Below are 17388 nucleotides of genomic sequence, written 5' to 3' on the forward strand. Positions count from 1 at the left end.
GTCGTGTTAAGCCTTGCATCCTTGCTGTCAACTGCGGCTTTAACAATGTTTAATATCAAACGCTACTTGCGCTTGAAAGCTAATGCCAGTCCGCATCCTAAGTTGGTTGGGAACACTGAGACAACCAGTACGCACATGGTCATGGTGCTAGTTGACGTGAATGTGTCGCGTTTTCACGGAAGAGCTCAAGAACTATTCAAGCTTTTTCATCTGCAGAGGCTTCGTTTGCGTGTTTGAACCTGCGTAGCCTCAGTTCTGAAATGCCTGGCTGCTGCTGCGCCCCAGGCTGCAGATCAAATTATGATGGTGGTCCGAGTGTCCGCGTCTACAAGTTTCCTGCCGACGAGACGCAAAGGGCAGCATGGACGAAGGCTATTTCTCGAGAAGATTTTGTGCCAACCAAGCACACTGTGGTAAGCGTCGCTTTTGGTGCTGTTTTTCAGGATGCTTGCCTTAAACTTTTTGCTTCAGTAAAACTTCTTTTTAGCCTAGTTAGTGCATTTTGAACCAAGGAAAGGGAGCAGCGCAAAAGCATGCAACCACGCAAGAAAGGACAAGACACGAGCGCTGTTTTCGCGTTTTGTGCCGTGTCTTGTCCTTTTTTCTCTTGTGGTTGCATGCTTTTGCGCTGCTCCTTTTCCTTGGTTTTGTGCTTCACACGACATTTTTTTTTATGGCTTGCTTCGGAGAGGGGACTTTTTCTTCACTTTCTTATTACTTCGCTTGCGGAGTGTTATTTCCCAGTTATTTCGCTTGCCGAATTTTGTAAGCCTGTCGCCCAAACCTATGGACTTGTGGTTTTACTTTGTTTTTAGGTGTGTGAAAAATACTTTCAAACGAGTGACTTCGTCAGGTTTGCAACGTACACGGACGAGAACACTGGAAACGTTATCGAAGTTCCGCTGCAGCGTGTCCGCCTGAAGCCAGCTGCTGTCCCGAGTGTGTTTCCCGGCTGCCCGAAATATCTCTCTCAGCCACCATCTTCGCGAGAAGCTCCTGCAGAAAAGAAGGCCCGACTCGAGGCAGCGTCACTGCGAAAAGCGATAGAGCTTTCTGTTGCTGCTCAAGAGGAAGAAGATCGCAGGAACAAAATTTGCAGTTTTGGGGAGCTGTGTTCTGCCCTTCCGAAGCTTAAGACTTCTGACTTCTGGACTGTGGTCACTACGCAGGCAAAGGTTTTGTTCCTGGAGCTCTCCCTCGACAAAGCTCCCGCAGTGCGTTCATCAGTGGTGGTTTTAGACGACCTGTCTGTTCAGGTGTTTCTCGGAGGGTCCCGTCTCCACAATCTTGGAGACGAATGTGTGCCGTCACAAATGAAGGATTTAAGGGAGCTTGATAAAGTGCTGCAGTCTGTTGAAAAGCTGCAGAGTTGTGCTAGTGGCAGCGAAAAGGAACACCAGCTTCTCGCAACTGTGCTAATGCTCCTGGATGAGGTGAACAAGGATTATGAGCTCCAAGAACATCATGGATGGAACTTACAGGTACTGAAATTTGTGCGAAGCCAAGTCGAGCTTGTTTTGAAAAATGTGCCTCGATATCCACCAGATGCACTCGTGTTTTCAGGTCTGCTGTATACCATTTCTCCACATGCATACAGGTTCATCAGAAGCTCGCTTAAAATTAAGCTGCCGCACCCAGACACTATTCGACGACTGTGTTCGTCATATCACATGAATCCAGCACTTGAACAGCAAGATCCTTGTTTCTTGAACTATGCTAAAACTGTATTGCAAGCAATGGCCGAGCATGAGCGCACTGTGACATTAATGATGGATGAGATCCATCTTCAAACCTATTTTGAGTGCAAAGCAGGCTTCGTTACAGGTGCCGCAGCCAATAGTTCCGATCCGGCTAAAACAGCATATGTGTTCATGCTAAAGAGCCTTTTGTCAAGCAACAAGGATGTTGTTCACATTTTGCCAGTCGCACAGATAGATGCAAAAGCACTGCATCTATTTTTGCACAAGCTCATTACTGACCTTGAGTCACTTGGATTTAAGGTACTAGCTGTTGTTTCAGACAGCAATGCTATCAATCGGAAGCCATGACATTTTTTGCTAGCCCCCCCCCCCCCCCCCCCCAAAGCCAGTATAGTTTACACACACCCAGCTGATTTCTCTCGTCCACTGTTTCCATTTTGGACCCTGTGCACCTTTTGAAGTCAATTAGGAACAATTGGCTAAACCAGAGAAACAGTGGAAAGTGTATATATTACCCTGATCCAAGCAGCAATGACCCAAAGCCACATATTCTTACGGCATCATTTAAATCTTTGTGTGATCTGCATGAGGCTGAGCAAAATAACCTTTTAAAGCTGGCACCAACACACTCACTGAAAGCACTTAACCCATCAACTATGGAGCGCCAGAACGTTAAGCTTGCTCTCAGGATTTTTAATGAATCGACAGCAGCTGCACTGCAATGTTCCGTAGTACAACATGCTAAAGGAACAGCAGATTTCATAAACACCATTTTGACATGGTGGCGAATAGTGAATGTAAAGACGCCAAGAAAAGGTGAACGCCTGCGTGATGAAATGCAGTCTCCGATTGCGTCAACAACATGTCCACAGCTTGAATTTTTGAGGAAAATACCAGAGCGGCTAGACTACTGGGCTAGCCTCAGACACGATGCTGGCCACCTGACGAAAGAAACTCACATGGCTTTTGGCCACACGAGCCACGCTCTACATGAGATCGCTTTATACTGCCTGGAAGAGCTGGGATTTCGGTATGTGCTCCTTGGAAAATTTCAAACACATTGCCTTGAGGATAGATTCGGGAAGTATCGCCAGCTATCCGGAGCCCAATACCATGTCTCGATCAGGCAGATTTATGAATCTGAGAACAAGCTAAGGCTTCAAAAAGTACTGGACATGCCTGATCTTGTCATTATTGCAGAACCGATCTCCGTCATAAGTGTTGAATCACTTTGTGCACTGTTCAGTATAGCAGTGACCAATGCTGATGTAGCAAAAAACTCGTCGATGATTCCCGCTGTTGCGTATGTTGTGGGATACTGTGCCCATGCAACACTGAAAAAGCTCATGTGTATGTCGTGCAAGGACAATCTCGTCCTGGATAACACCAGTTTGGACCATGATGACACACTGCTCATTTCAGGCATGACAAGAGGAGGATTAAAGTTTCCACGATATGTCGTAGTGAACGCTGTACTTTATACAAAAATAGTCCTTGACAAATTGAGGAGTGAGCAGTATGCATCCAAATTTCTGGCTCTTCCAAATCAGAAGGAGGCCCTTGTTTCTCTTGTGTCAACCATTCTCCACGATTCTGGAGACCTTGATACGTGTGATTCTGGTCATTCGCCAGAAAAAGTCATGCACCATATTTTGAGTGCTGCTGCCAACACGCTGTTAAATAATCTGTGCAAAACGAAAAACAACACAACAGTGTCGAAGGGGCAGCGAAAAATGCAAACTCTAAAGAGTTGAGGATTGATGACTGTATCGTTTAATGGCAAGTGTTTCTGAGATAGCGGACCTTTCTTGCACACCACCTGATTACATTATAAAGATAGCTTTGTATTAAGGCATTTTATAATCTGTACATGTTCTTTTCATACTTAGCAACTCCAGATATAGAACATTTGATAGAACTGTAGTGAGTGGTAACTTGTGTACCAAATTTTTTTCCCTTCTGTATGATGAACATGTAAATGCAAATGGGTATGTTTGTTCCTGTTTCATACAGTATGGCACTGAACAAATTGTACTGGATTCTTGTGTGCGCATCTCACCAAATCACACAACTTGGTGACAGCTATATTCTTTGTGTAAGTGTGTGTGAGTGTGAAGTGCTTAAATGAACTCTATATTCACTGTATTCTTTGCAAATTTTTTTAGAAATCTTGCTGGTTTGTTGTGAAACATCCGTGCAACGTGAAGTAGTATAGAATAACATATGAAGGAAGCTGACAGTCAATGCAACCAAGAAAAGCATAGGGGAATGTTCGATTTTTACTGAAGTGGTTATGAGTGGGAAGTGAATAGTGTAATCATTTTATGGATGCAAGACAACTGACTAGGAAGAATTAAAAAAAAGTCAAAGGAGCTACAACTGGGGCTATTTGGAAATGCATTCTTGAAGGGGATGATAAGCGCTGTCAAAATACGAGAAGGGACGAACAAACAGGACAAAGCGCTTTCTAGCAACTGTTTATTCTATGAAGAAACATGAATATATATACACATGTTAACGTCAAATCATGCGCAGAAGAGGGAAGACCGCACCGCACTGACAAGAACGATATGAAGAAAGAAATAAAATAGAATAGAAACGAACAACACGTGCCTTTGCAACAGCCGAAGATTACTTATCTTAGTTCAATTCAGTTCTCCCTAACAGCACCGAAGCGGAGCTGACCCATTGCTTATCTGGAGCAACATGCATAGCGAAGGCGTCGATTATTTCGCGTTCCCGCCTGTTCATGAAGAATACATATTCTAATCAGAAACCGTTAAATACTAATATTACGCTGGCACAAAACACGCAGTATTTTGAGAAATGGGTGCCCGACGGGCAACCGGAAAAACCGTGTGGGGTGAAGCTGACTTCCAGGCACATCTGCTGTGTGTGACGTCACGGACGCGTGCGGAGGCCTTGAGCTAGTCTAGGTGGTATTGGCCAGCGGCGGGTATTTAAGAAGCGATTGCAGCTCTGTTTGCAGTCAGAATCGAGAAATAATTTACACACATGATTTTCAAGGTCCTTTCTTCTCAACCACAGCGTTTCATGCGATTAGTAAACCGTTTCAGCTTCCCTTTAACGTCCCAAAGTGACTCAGGCTATGAGGGACGCCTTAGTGATGGGCTCCGGAAATTTCGACCACCCGGGGTTCTAACGTGCACTGACTTCGCACAGTACACGGGCCTTCTAGACTTTCGCCTCAATCGAAATTCGACCGCCGTGGCTGGAATCGAACCCGCGTTTTTTGAAAATTTGAACTTAAGCACTACATGAAGCCCTTCATCTTTAAATGGGGCAAAGACAGACTTATTTATATTTTTTAGATAAGCGCACAGAGAAAGCAAGTGTCGCAGAGGTTCAGCTACGGCTCAACTTCAAGTGTTTGGCCCGTTCACGTCTGCCAGGCCTCTCAGTGTTCTCTCCTTGCACAAAAAAGTGAAGCCTGATTACGATGTAAAATTTTAATTTTAACTTGGAAAGAACTTCTGCGTGAAGATGGCAACCAACCTCGTTACACAACATTTCCCTGACCACATCCAGCACATCAAAGATGCTCTCTGAATGGAGTTGGCTTTGGCTGCAGCATTCAGTAAAAAGGTTCTGAAGCTTCAGCACAGAATCATAGAGCAGTGCGGAAGGGTAGATGAGTCATATACCTTGTCGCAGTATTTTGCGGGCCTTGCAAGTTGAGAACTGTCATCAATGGCTGGCATAGTTAGAAGGGCAATGCGGCTTTCACACTTTGCCTTTAGGACACATTTTCCAGCTACATAGCCTGCAATGTGAAAGACTAGTCGTGAGTCACTCTTGGCTACATGTTAACTATGATCACGACATGATCCAGCCTGATCAACCGGCAACTTCACTATCGTTTTGGCATGCGACGTTCAGATATCTGAGCAGCGTCTTTATCTTCCGCATCAAGCAAGGAGGCCGAATATTCAGTTTCTCTGAGAAATGCATTTCACCAAGTCAAAAATGAAAGGCAGTTTACTATTTATAAGAACTGCGATTATGATTATCAAAACTATAATTAGAAACTCAGCACGCTGAAGAGGCCTGGGCTACCTTCTGGCCATCTTTCCTGTAAGCACAGCCGATATCGAAACCAGGCGCGAAGCAATGTTTCTGCAGGCGACCCGGCATTTTTTTTTCGTTTACTGAACGCTCTCTCAATCTATCCAGGATACTACATCCTTGCATCGCCACCGCCGCCATCGCCGCGGTGGCTCGTGGTTATGGCGCTCGGCTGCTCACCCGAAAGACCCGGGTTCGATCCCGGCCGCGGCTGTGGAATTTCGATGGAGGCGAAGTTCTTGAGGCCCGCGGTATACTGTACGATGTCAGTGCCAGTTAAAGAACTCCAGCTGGTCAAAATTTCCTGACCCCTTCACTACGGTGTCCATCACAGCCTGAGTCACTTTGGGACGTTAAATCGCCATTAACCAAACTAAACCTTGCATTGCAGGTTCGTGGGCGACGAATTAATGTCCTAAGCACGCCACTGAATCCTCCAAAGCAGGCACAAAATGAGCACAACAAACAACAACGACCAAAAAACACTCCCAAGCTCATGACCGCGCCTACTTGTGCCGTGGCCACTACAGGATGGATGGATGGATGGATACGGCTGAACCCTTTAAATCGGGCGGTGGCTCAAGCCACCTAGCCACGACATGGATGGATGGATGGATACGGCTGAACCCTTTACATCGGGCGGTGGCTCAAGCCACCTAGCCATGTCTTGTGAAATTTTACTCCTGTCTTGCTTTTAGCCACCAATCAGATAACCTTCGCTTGGTTACTTCTAACCTCTTAAAATCCACTTTCCCTTCACTATCCCTAAACCCCAATGCCTTGGGTAAGTCAGCCCCGCTGCCTTCCACTGTAGGGTGAAGCCCTTTACAGAAAAGTATCAAGTGTTCAGCCGTTTCCTCCTCCTCTCCGCACGCAATGCACAAAGTGTCTATCTCCTGGTACCTGACTCTATACTTCTTAGTCCGCAAAACTCCAGTCCTGGCCTCAAACAACAAAGAACTTCCCCTACAATTATCATAGATATTTTCTTTGACAATTTCCTGTTTAAAGGTCCGGTATGTTTCTAGTGCCGATTTCGTCAGCATCCCTGTTTTCCACAAAGCTCTCTCTGTTCCTTTAACCTTTTTCTTAACCGATAATTGCTGATTTGCCCCCTTACTGCTGTCCAGATATTTGCTTGTCAATTTTCTAGTTCGCTTTCTCCATTTCGTGTCAACATTCTTTATATACAGGTATCTGAAAACTTTCCTAGCCCACCGCTTTTCCTCCATCCTTCTCAATCGTTCCTCAAATGCTATCTTACTGCTAGCCTCTCTGCTCTCGAAAGACGCCCATCCCATATCACCCTGTACCTCCTGATTTGGTGTATTGCCATGTGCTCCCAAAGCTAACCTCCCTACTCCCCGTTGCCTAATTTCCAGCCTTGCTTGAACACCTGGCCTCATACACAGGACCGCATTCCCGAAGGTCAGGCTAGGGACCATCACCCCTTTCCAGATCCCTCTTACCACCTCATACCTATTGTAATTCCACAGTGCCCTATTTTTCATGACAGCTGCATTCCTACTAGCTTTATTCATTACATATTTTTCATGCTCTGTCAGATACTCAACACTGTTATTTATCCACACCCCAAGATACTTGTACTCATTCAATACCTTTAGCACGAACTCCTGTATTCTATGCTCGCCGCCCTCTTCATTAAATGTCATGACTGCAGATTTTTCCTTACTATACTTGAAGCCTAATCTATCTCCCTCTGTACTGCATATGTCTAACAAATTCTGCAGGTCTTCCTTGTTGTCAGCCATTATCACTATATCGTCCGCATATATTAGTCCCGGTAATGTCTGTTTAATCAATTCACCTTGCTTGAAAAAAGATAGGTTGAAACCTAGTCCGCTCCCCTCTAGCTTGGCCTCCAAACCTTGCAGGTACAACATGAACAACAAAGGGGACAGAGGACATCCTTGTCTAAGCCCCCGCTGTATCTCTACAGGCCCTGATACATTTTTTTCCCATTTTATGAGCACTCTGTTACCTCTATATATATCTTTTAAAAGATGAACGGAAAAGATGAACGGATGAAAAGAAGAACGGAACGGCGGCGGCACCTAGCGGACATGCGGGAAACTAAAAAATGTCGACGCCGGCGGCTTCACCTCGGCCTATGGAGACGCGGCGCAGTGAGCACACTACCCAATATGTGTTGGTCGTATTAGCTGTATGCCCAATATTCTAGTTCACGGTAGCCTGGGCGTTCCTTCTCCTGGTCTAGCGTCCACACGTGGTTTGCTTCCTCGACGCAAGGGGTAGCGGCTACCTCCGCCCGACAGAAAACGGGTTCGTATAAACGCGATCGGGTCGGGCTGGGCCAGACCGACATCTGGAGCGCCCCGACTCGACCCGCTGAGTCGGGCTCATGTATACGAGGCTAATCTCTCGCGTTTTGCATTGCACGTCGTCGTCTTCATCAAGATCGATTTGCGGGGCTAACAGATGAGATCAACTTAACATCGATAAGAGCTTAATATTGAGTGTAATATCATCGCCTGATGTGCAGACGACTCAGCAATGATCCAACCAGGCTAATACATGCTTTAATTAGCAGGTCTGCTAGGTTTCAGTAATCTAAAACCCTACCCCTTTTTTAATCACCACTAATATCAGTTTAAATACTGTTTGCATTATCTTTTGGTAATCGGTTCAGTTCCAAAAAGTTTGCGAGGCAGATGCGACATTTTATATCTCTCAGTTTTGCACGTAATTTCTTTTATGGCCATCATGTCGTTCTAAAGAACGCCGGTGAAAAAAATAGTTGTCTCACCGTATAATTGCTTGGAAATAAGAAAAGTTACGAAAAAACATCATCCTTTGTGCTTTTCTGCAGCTATTGAGTGGATTCCAGCCAAGTATTCGCTTATCGTGATACACTGAATCGTCTCGGTTACACCCAGTGTAGTTCTCAGTGTCCTGATTGATAGTGCGAATATGGTCTATCGTCGAATAGCCTTTCCGAAGTCCAGCCTGGTACTTTATTGAGTGAAGTGTAAGGCTGGTCTAATTCGATTAGCCATTTTCTTATTAAATGTCTTGCAGACAACGGAAAACAAGTTATGGGGTCTGTAAGTTTGTTACGGTAGCTACATTACGCTAGCATTTCGAGCCATCAGCGTGGCGGCGCCGCCAGGTGGTTACGTGGTTGGCCACCGTGGTGCGGAGCAGCTGCAGGCGGCGCGGCGCACCGGCGAAATCGAGGGGGGGAGGGCAGAGGTTGAGAGGGGGGAGAGAGTGAATCACGTCCAGGGACGAAGATGAAGGAACGCCAAGCGAAACCGAGCGGCGAAAGACTTACTTTGCAATTCGACTGAGCGAGTTCCACTCGGCCAGCTGTAGTTAACGCGTCACTCCAGGTTTAACCAGATCTAAATCAGAGACAATTTTTTAAGTCGCTGGCATTTGGTTTCTTATGGATTGCGATGAGTTAGCGAGATTCCAAGGTCCCGGAACTTTTAGGGACATGATGCACTACGTACACAGAGTGCAAGTCTTTCAAGCTCAGTGTGCCCCACCCCACACCTCTCCTGGACCTTTTGTTCCGTTTTAAAATAAAGTTGTTCCTCCTCCACTTCTAACAAAAGTGCAGTTGCCTAACCCTCATCAGGTACTCTTCCCTTTTGCGGGACATGTATGCCTTCCTTTACCTCTTGTTTCGTTATCGACGGAATGTCCATTCGGACACACGACTGGCTTCATCATTAGTATCCTGATTATTTCGACCACTTCGAGATTTTTGTAGGATAGTTATTCATATTAGTAATGACATTGCCTCCATTCCCTCTTAGGGAGCGAATGTGATATTTGCTAGTGACTAACTTCCTCTTGCGCGCTTTCGGTCTACATACTAATTTTAGAGCCTGCTCGACCCTCGCTGTATCATAAATCCGCATGTCCTTTAACTTATCATTATCGAGAACCTCTGACAGTTGTGCGAACTCTATAATATGTATGGGCTTATAAGCTCTCAAACGTTGCACTTTCCAAACCACAGTATACTGCGCAACCTCCCTACCATATACGTGTTTTGAGTACGTCGTAATGGTGCTATTATGAGATTATAATTAATTTCTTGAATTCTAAGGTAATCATCCTGTGTGTAAGCGGAATATTTATTCTAAAGTCAAATCCACAATTACTCTACTCTGCCTCATAACGCTAATTTTTTTACTTACTTCTTTATCAGTTCTCTGTGCTCCGTGTTTAAATTTAAGCAAAATCGAAACCTCATCATCCAACGGTCACTACATTTTACCAGGCAAGTACCGACGCACACCTCACAAAGCCAGGATGAGCGCACAGTATGAAGTTCATTTCAACTGTAGCCCATTTACATTTCTGCGCTTTGCGGGTGAAGGCATTCATAAAGCGTAAAGTATTGTGGTCTGCGAACTCCACTAATATTTCGCACGCGTCATTTCTAGAACCTATGCCGTGGTCTACAGCTGCTGATCATTTGCCTGCTTCATGCCTACCTTGGCGTCGATGTACCACCATAAGGAGAGTGTATATGGAGCATTTTCACTGTATATATATATATATATATATATATATATATATATATATATATATATATATATATATATATATATATATATATATATATATATATATAAATATATATATATATATAAATATATATATATATATAAATATATATATAAATATATATATATATAAATATAAATATATATATATATATATATATATATATATATATATATATATATATATATATATATATATATATATATATATATATATATATATATATATATATATATATATATATATATATTGTGAGCACAGTGCGTGACCCTCGTCTTAATCTGTGAATATTCATCATCATCTCGCATCTTCGTCTTGTGAGGAGTGGCCGCCATATTTGCCGGCGGGAATAAAGAGCTCGCTTGGTCCACAGTCTCACAATATATATTATCGTGAGAGAATATAGGTGCATGCGCCTGCGGAATCCTCAGTTAGTACCTGTTATTAACTTCGCAGATAACTACCACCCTCTCCTTAATTCCGTATAATACCTCCATGGTGCAAGCAGAACTCATATCGATCACGAATCCCGGCATTCAGCCAACGTTATAAGGACGTTACTGAGAGAAGAAGGATCGCAAAGCAATGAGACATTATGCCAGAAACGTAAGAGAAAGAAAATACAGCCTTAGGAGAAATACAAAAAGGGAAAGAAACTGGTTGGGATCAGGCAACCGCAGATGTGTTGCAGGATAGTGTGGAAATTTTGCAAAGAAAACTAGCTACCCTGTATACGCAATGCCTTGTGACCACGGGCGTATAAGAAGTTTGGAAGAACGCTAGCATGATTTTAATTCATGAGAAAGGGGACTTCAAGGACTCGAAAATTGCAGACCGACCCGCTTTCCGTTTGTTGACTGCAAAGAATTTACTAAGGTCTATCGTTAATAGAGTAAAGATAACCTTAGACATCAATCAACTTAATGATCAACCGGCATTTCGGAAAGGCTACTCGTCAATAGACCACATTCACTCTATCAATCAGCTGGTAGAGAAAACCGCAGATTATAACTAACCCCTATGTATACCCTTTACAGATTGCGAGAAAGCATATGTCTCACTCAAAACCTCAGCAGTCACACATGCATTACGGAATCAGAGTGTAGATGAGCCTCATGTAAAAATGCTGGAAGATATTTGTAACGGCTGTACAACCTCCACAGTGTTCTATAAAGTCACGATTAAAATTCCAATAAAGAAGGGTGCCAGGCAGGCAGGCACGATCTCGCCAATGCTATTCACTGCCTGTTTACACGAGGTATTCAGGGGCATAGATTGGGACCAGTTGGGGATAAGAGTTAATAGATAACGTATTATTAATCTGCGATTTGCTGATGACATCGCTTTGCTAAGTCATTCAGTGTATGAATTGCAAAGCATGATGAATAACTTAGACAGGCGAGCAGAACAGCGGGGTTAAAAATTAATATGCAGAAAACCAAAGTAATGTTCAACAGTCTCGGAAGGGAACAGCAGGATACTATTTGTAGCAAGGTGCTGTAGGTGGTAAGAAAATACGTGTTCTTATGGCAGGCAGTGACTGCCTATCCGAATCACGATGGTGAACTTACTAGAAGAACAATAATAGGTTGGAGCGCATTTAGTAGGTTCTCTCCGATCATGAACGACAGTTTATGAATGTCACTCAAGAGAAAAGTACATAACAGCTTTGTCTCACCGGTATTCACCTATAGGGTTTCTCTAAACACGGAGGCTGAAGAAAGGGTTCAGCATAAATTGGGAACAACACAGTCAGCTATGGAAGGGAAAATGGCAGGTGTAACATTAATGTACTGAAAGAGGGCAGTATTAGTGAACAAACGCGGGTTAATAACATCCTAAAAAAATCACGAGGAAGAAAGGAGCTTGGGCAGGGCATGTAATGCGAAGGCAAGATAACGGATTCTAGTTAATCATAACGAATTGTATTCCAAGAGAAGGCAAGAGTAGCATGGGGTGGTGAAAGTGAGATGGGCGAATGAGATTAAGAAGTCTGCGGGTGCAAGGTAGCCGTGTCTGTCACAGGAGAGTGTTAATTAGAGGGATATAGGAGAAGTCTTCTTGCAGTGGGCGTAGTCAGACTGATGCTGAAGATGGATTCCTGAAACGTATACAAAGGGGAGCATTAATTTAAGCAGAGCCGTCTGAGACTTTATAGAACCAAGAAAAGAAGCTTGAATTTTGGGAAAGACACTGGTCAGGAGGCCGTGTTTTTGACTACATGTAAGAATATGGTCATGGGAGCATGTTCATGTTATCAGTCAAGTTATGGAAAATGGTCAAAACATAATGACCCCAAAATAGAGGCTTTGCAGAGTGGAAAACTTAATTTTATTCTGCTGAAACGCCGGCACACACACTGGAGATGCATTACCAGAGTGCAGATAAAGCGCATGCATATGCTTTAAAGATACTTGGGAAGATTACGTCATGAGTAGGAGTTAGAAAATAATAAGAAATGGCGTCGGGTCAGGTGAAAATCTATCCGTTGTTAGCCACTGCTTGCTTAGTTGTGGTATTGAAAGGATTCGACTAGGAAGTTGTTCGCATCAGAGTTAATCGAGAATGCGCTGACAGGATACGATTTGCATGCTACGTGCCATTTCTCTGCTTAATAGCTAAAGAGAAGAATTGCATAGCTGGCTTAGGACTTGCTCATGTGAAGCGCAGCGCCACCGTTAAAAATGATTATATTTCGAACTAAAGCACCGCGTATTGCCGCGTTCACACCTGGACATTCGGCGGCGAGAGCGAGCGGAATCCTCGGCCGCCGAAATGCTGCCTCGTTCACACTTCGCGGCCGCCGCGCCGCCGCTCATCCTCTGTGTGTCGTCTGCTCACGGCATACACAGATATGGCAAGAGGTTAATCGATGGTGTCTACATACTAAAACCGTACGCACGCTTGGGTACGCCAAATGCAGCTACTTTGTCGGGCATTACGCCATTTCTAACATTCTCACTTTTTAAACGATAATAGCCTCGTGGCGCCATCTGGTGGTTAGGCGGGGAGCCCTTGTTGTCAACTACCCGACACCACTCTTAAGCCTAAAAGGGGAAGAACCGTCACCCGAAATAAAAAAATAAAGCATTTTTATCACTCACACGTTTTATGGACAAAATGAGACAAAGCGAAAGACCGCTGGCTCTTTTATGGCCAGTGAACGCGCTGAAAAGGCCGTAACAGCAACGAATTCAGTCCGAAGCGAGGCGTCCGATGGGCGCCGCCATGTTCGTCGCGGCGGGAATCCAGCTTCGTTTTCCTCTTCCTATTGGTTGACTAGATTCGGCAATTTTTTTTTCGGCGGCAGAATTCGGTCCTGGACCGATCGGTCTTTCGCTGGGTATTTGGGCGGCTTCTCTGCCGCGGCAGCGGATTCCGTTCGCTCTCGCCACCGAATTTCCAAGTGTGAACGCGCCTTAACAGTCTAGAAAGCCAGCAGGCGTTTATTACAGATAATGTGCTGTCGGTAGATGTTAGGAAGCATCTCTGAAAAATAAGTAACCGGAACAACAGATATGGGTTTTAATACATTTGGTCGTGTATTTGAACTGGAGCTCAACGCTAGGCGGGGAGAGAACAGGGCGCAAGAGTTGAACCTATATAATATCTGGAGTAAGTGTGGAATATTTGCGTATGGCAGCTATAATTTCAAGAGTTGAAATAGATTGTGTACATCGCGCCAAGGCACAAAAACGAAAACAGCAACTGGATGAGTTAAAAGAAGAGAAAGAGTGCGCAGATCACGTAAGAAGCAAGTTAACAAAAATGATGAAATGAAGGGAATTGAACTGACTTCGGCAAAATACATAATGTGAACAGAAAGCCCATAGAATGCTAAGGTAGCACAATCCATTCCCAAGAAATGACAACATTGCCGACGGCCCTGCAAATATGGAGGAGGAATAGTGACAGACTAGTAAGAACCATAGATGGACACAAATTATGGTATTGTTGTCCTAAAAGTGGAACCGAATCCCGCACCCACGCGTTTGTGCCGAGTGCAAGCCGGAAACCAAGATAACTTTTTGTTCACCAACCAAGATATCCGAAATCTGTACTTTTCCTAGTAACCGTGGCTGCTGTGCAGTGGAGGCCCATTATAATTAGCCCCATAATGACTAAACCTAGTCAACATCATGTCTTATAGACGCTTATTGGAGAGGCATGAGCTGGCCCGTTTGAAGCCAAAACCGGTTAATGGGAATATGGTTGCTATGGGCTAGATAATATAGAACCAAATCCACACTTAAATTGAGAGACTGCTGTTGAGCACGTTAGAAAGATTTACATAATTCCACCCGCATTGTCGTATACGGTGCACAAAGCTCGTCGGGTCGTAAGCGTCCGCTGCTGAACAAGTAGGCCTCTTGATACGATATCAGATCACGTAGAGGCATTTTCTGGGCTTCCCACTCATTAAGGAATTGGCTGCTGTAGCATAGAGAGATGAATTCTAGATGAATTCTTGCTAGATGAATTCCTTGTAACGCTGAGCGCTCCATATAATTAAAACTTAATCCGTAAAGCCAAACAGGTGCAAAAGTCTGGAGAAGAAAACAAAAAACCTGCGTTGATGGTTCGATGACAAAAATTGGCAGGATCTAACGCGGGCCGACGCCGATCCCCTAGTGTGTGTATGGGCGATATTTTGAAAGGCTAACAAAATCATCGATGCCACTGTGCATGACGCATGAAGGTGTCATGTATTGGAGGCTCAATAGGAAGCAGTGGCTATGTGGTAAAGCATCCGGCTCACATTTATGAGGTGCTGGGTTTGATCAAGATCTCGTCCGGCCTGGTGCTCGACTCTTCTGTGATGAAATGCTTGGAGAAGGGCTCACCGAATGAGATACGCAATCGAAATCGAAGGCATTGTCTGGCTGCAGGCTACATTCTTGACGCCTGTTTTCTTTCCGGCAAGACGTCGTCAGTTTCGAGGTACCACGTTTTTCAGCGTTGATGTTCCTCATCTCTCTCACAGCTCTGATCTTCAGAAGTCGCAGTGCTGGGGGTGTCATCTGCCGCAACCGTAACGTGTCTTTTCCTCCTGTATAGTAGGACTCAGGACAGAGAGAGCGCCACGTACTTAACCAGCTTTGAGCAAATTACAGGTCGAACGCAACAGAAACGCGCTGGACCATAACTCCCGGTACTTATGAACGCTATCAACGCAACCAACGTCATTGAAAACACTATATAACGCCTTTCGAAAGGTATCTTTAGGTATACGGTGATCCGTCGTGACATGATGGAATATAGTTGCGAAAGGAACAAGAATATGTGGGGTCCAACCATTTAACTCCAGGTAGCATTAATACATTTGCAAGACGAGGAATTTTATCCGCGCTTTTATGTCGTGTTATTTGTTCAGTGAGAGCACAATGATAAGTGGAAAAGCAGCTTAGATATTCCATTCGCGACCGGACTAGTAATGAATGTCCTAAGCTGATTGCTGTGGTTACGCTGTCAAAATATATCTTGCTTACTATCGGCGATATAGATTAAATGCATTGCATGAAGGAAATTGGCCGCGTATCTTAGAGTCACACGATCTGATATTGATCAGTCCTTCGGAAGAAGTCAGGCTGGCCACAAAAATTGGTCTTGAGTTGCTACACAAAGATGCACAATTTATTCTGAACAAACCCCCGCAATTAAGCACAGCGAGCAGCTTCAGCTTGAGCACGATAAGTTGCGCAAGGCGAAATCAGTAACAAGGACTCACTCCTAATTTGCTGAAAGGTGCCCAGGGACGGTTCCGATGCTTGTGCTCAGAATACCAGTAAGGGCAGTTACCAAGGAACAAAATAGAATAAATGACATCCTACCTGTTTCATGTCCACGTACAGCATTTAATCCTCTTTGCATTCGTGACAGACAACTAAGCGAACAAAATTGGCAAAACTGAAGCGATACCAACAAAATCCCTGCTTAAACGAAGCGACTTCTGTGCTTTAAAGAATAGACGAACGTTGTTGCACCGCTACACTCAACTCGTGTGCAGGTGGCAACAACGATAATAAAAGATAACCCACTTTGTGTCTTGTGCACTCATTCACTAATTTGTGTATCTCACCTCTTGCGCAGTTTTGATGTTCTAAATCATGACATACCAATTAGGGTCTCACCATACGCTCCGTGAGTTCTGTCGCAGATGAACATAAGCCAGGATAATGGGAAATAACAAAAAATAAACTTGTGCTGCTGATGCTAATTTTTTCTGTAACGCTCGTATTTCCAAGTAATAAAATAGAGCTCCTTTATGAGTGATGGATGTAAAGCGTACAATAAGATAACTACGAATTGATAACGTTTACCTCCATCACTCTTGAAGGGTTGTCAGAGCATTGTATTCTTCAGGTAACTGGCTGTCAACCTTTGCGTGCAACTCAATTTCAAACAAGAGCTCGTGGTTATTTCTTCTAGAATATGCACGTAGTACATGAGTCGTCCTACAGCAAAGAGGGACAATGAGCCCGAAAACACGGCTGGTATGAAAGAAGAATGTGAAAGACTGTTCGAAAAGGCTCTTGCAACTGTCCAAGAGCTTGGGAGTTTACTTCTTGAAGATGATTAGGAAGTTGGAAGCCATGAACCACAACCATAAATTTGATCTTATCACCGTAAAGGTATCGGCTGATTTTATGAGCAAACGTCTTGAGGACTGCAAGAATGAACAGGCCTAAACTATAAAGGAGCGACGCGAAAAAAGAACGAAAACAGCGAGATTTGGTTACAGCTAGAGCTCGACAAAGTACAACTGGCGGATTATTCAACAGTACAGCCGAAGAAACAATTTGGAGCTGAAAGGCATGCGTAAAACACGCAGTGACTCGCTGACAGCCATTTTTCAATCCTATAGCCACGAATTCGGAATCGCGAGAATAATGAACGATATTGACACCGTACATTGTGTACCGTCGATGAAAACAAGCACATTATCGCCCACAAATTGAACATGCGTGACGTTCGTGGCAAGCTGCTTCTGTGTACAGTCAAGCCAGAATAGGCGAACAACGCCTGTGAAGAAAAG

General features: G+C 44.2%; 1 protein-coding gene across 1 annotated transcript; it reads left to right on the top strand.

The window, feature by feature from the left end:
• Positions 1-206: 206 nt before the first annotated feature.
• LOC144119948 (uncharacterized) lies at positions 207-16456 on the top strand. The gene is made up of 3 exons (XM_077652446.1): positions 207-413; positions 816-1824; positions 16443-16456. Exons 1-3 carry the CDS (start codon positions 261-263, stop codon positions 16454-16456), a joined length of 1176 nt encoding a protein of 391 aa, XP_077508572.1. The 5' UTR covers positions 207-260.
• Positions 16457-17388: the final 932 nt, after the last annotated feature.

This window comes from Amblyomma americanum, chromosome 2 (assembly GCF_052857255.1).
Source record: "Amblyomma americanum isolate KBUSLIRL-KWMA chromosome 2, ASM5285725v1, whole genome shotgun sequence".
In the NCBI taxonomy this organism is placed as follows: domain Eukaryota; kingdom Metazoa; phylum Arthropoda; class Arachnida; order Ixodida; family Ixodidae; genus Amblyomma; species Amblyomma americanum.

Coding starts and splice junctions, on each gene's coding strand:
- LOC144119948 (XM_077652446.1), top strand. CDS start 261: ATGCCTGGCTGCTGCTGCGCCCCAGGCTGCAGATCAAATTATGATGGT. Junction 414..815: donor TGCCAACCAAGCACACTGTG/GTAAGCGTCGCT, acceptor CTTTGTTTTTAG/GTGTGTGAAAAATACTTTCA.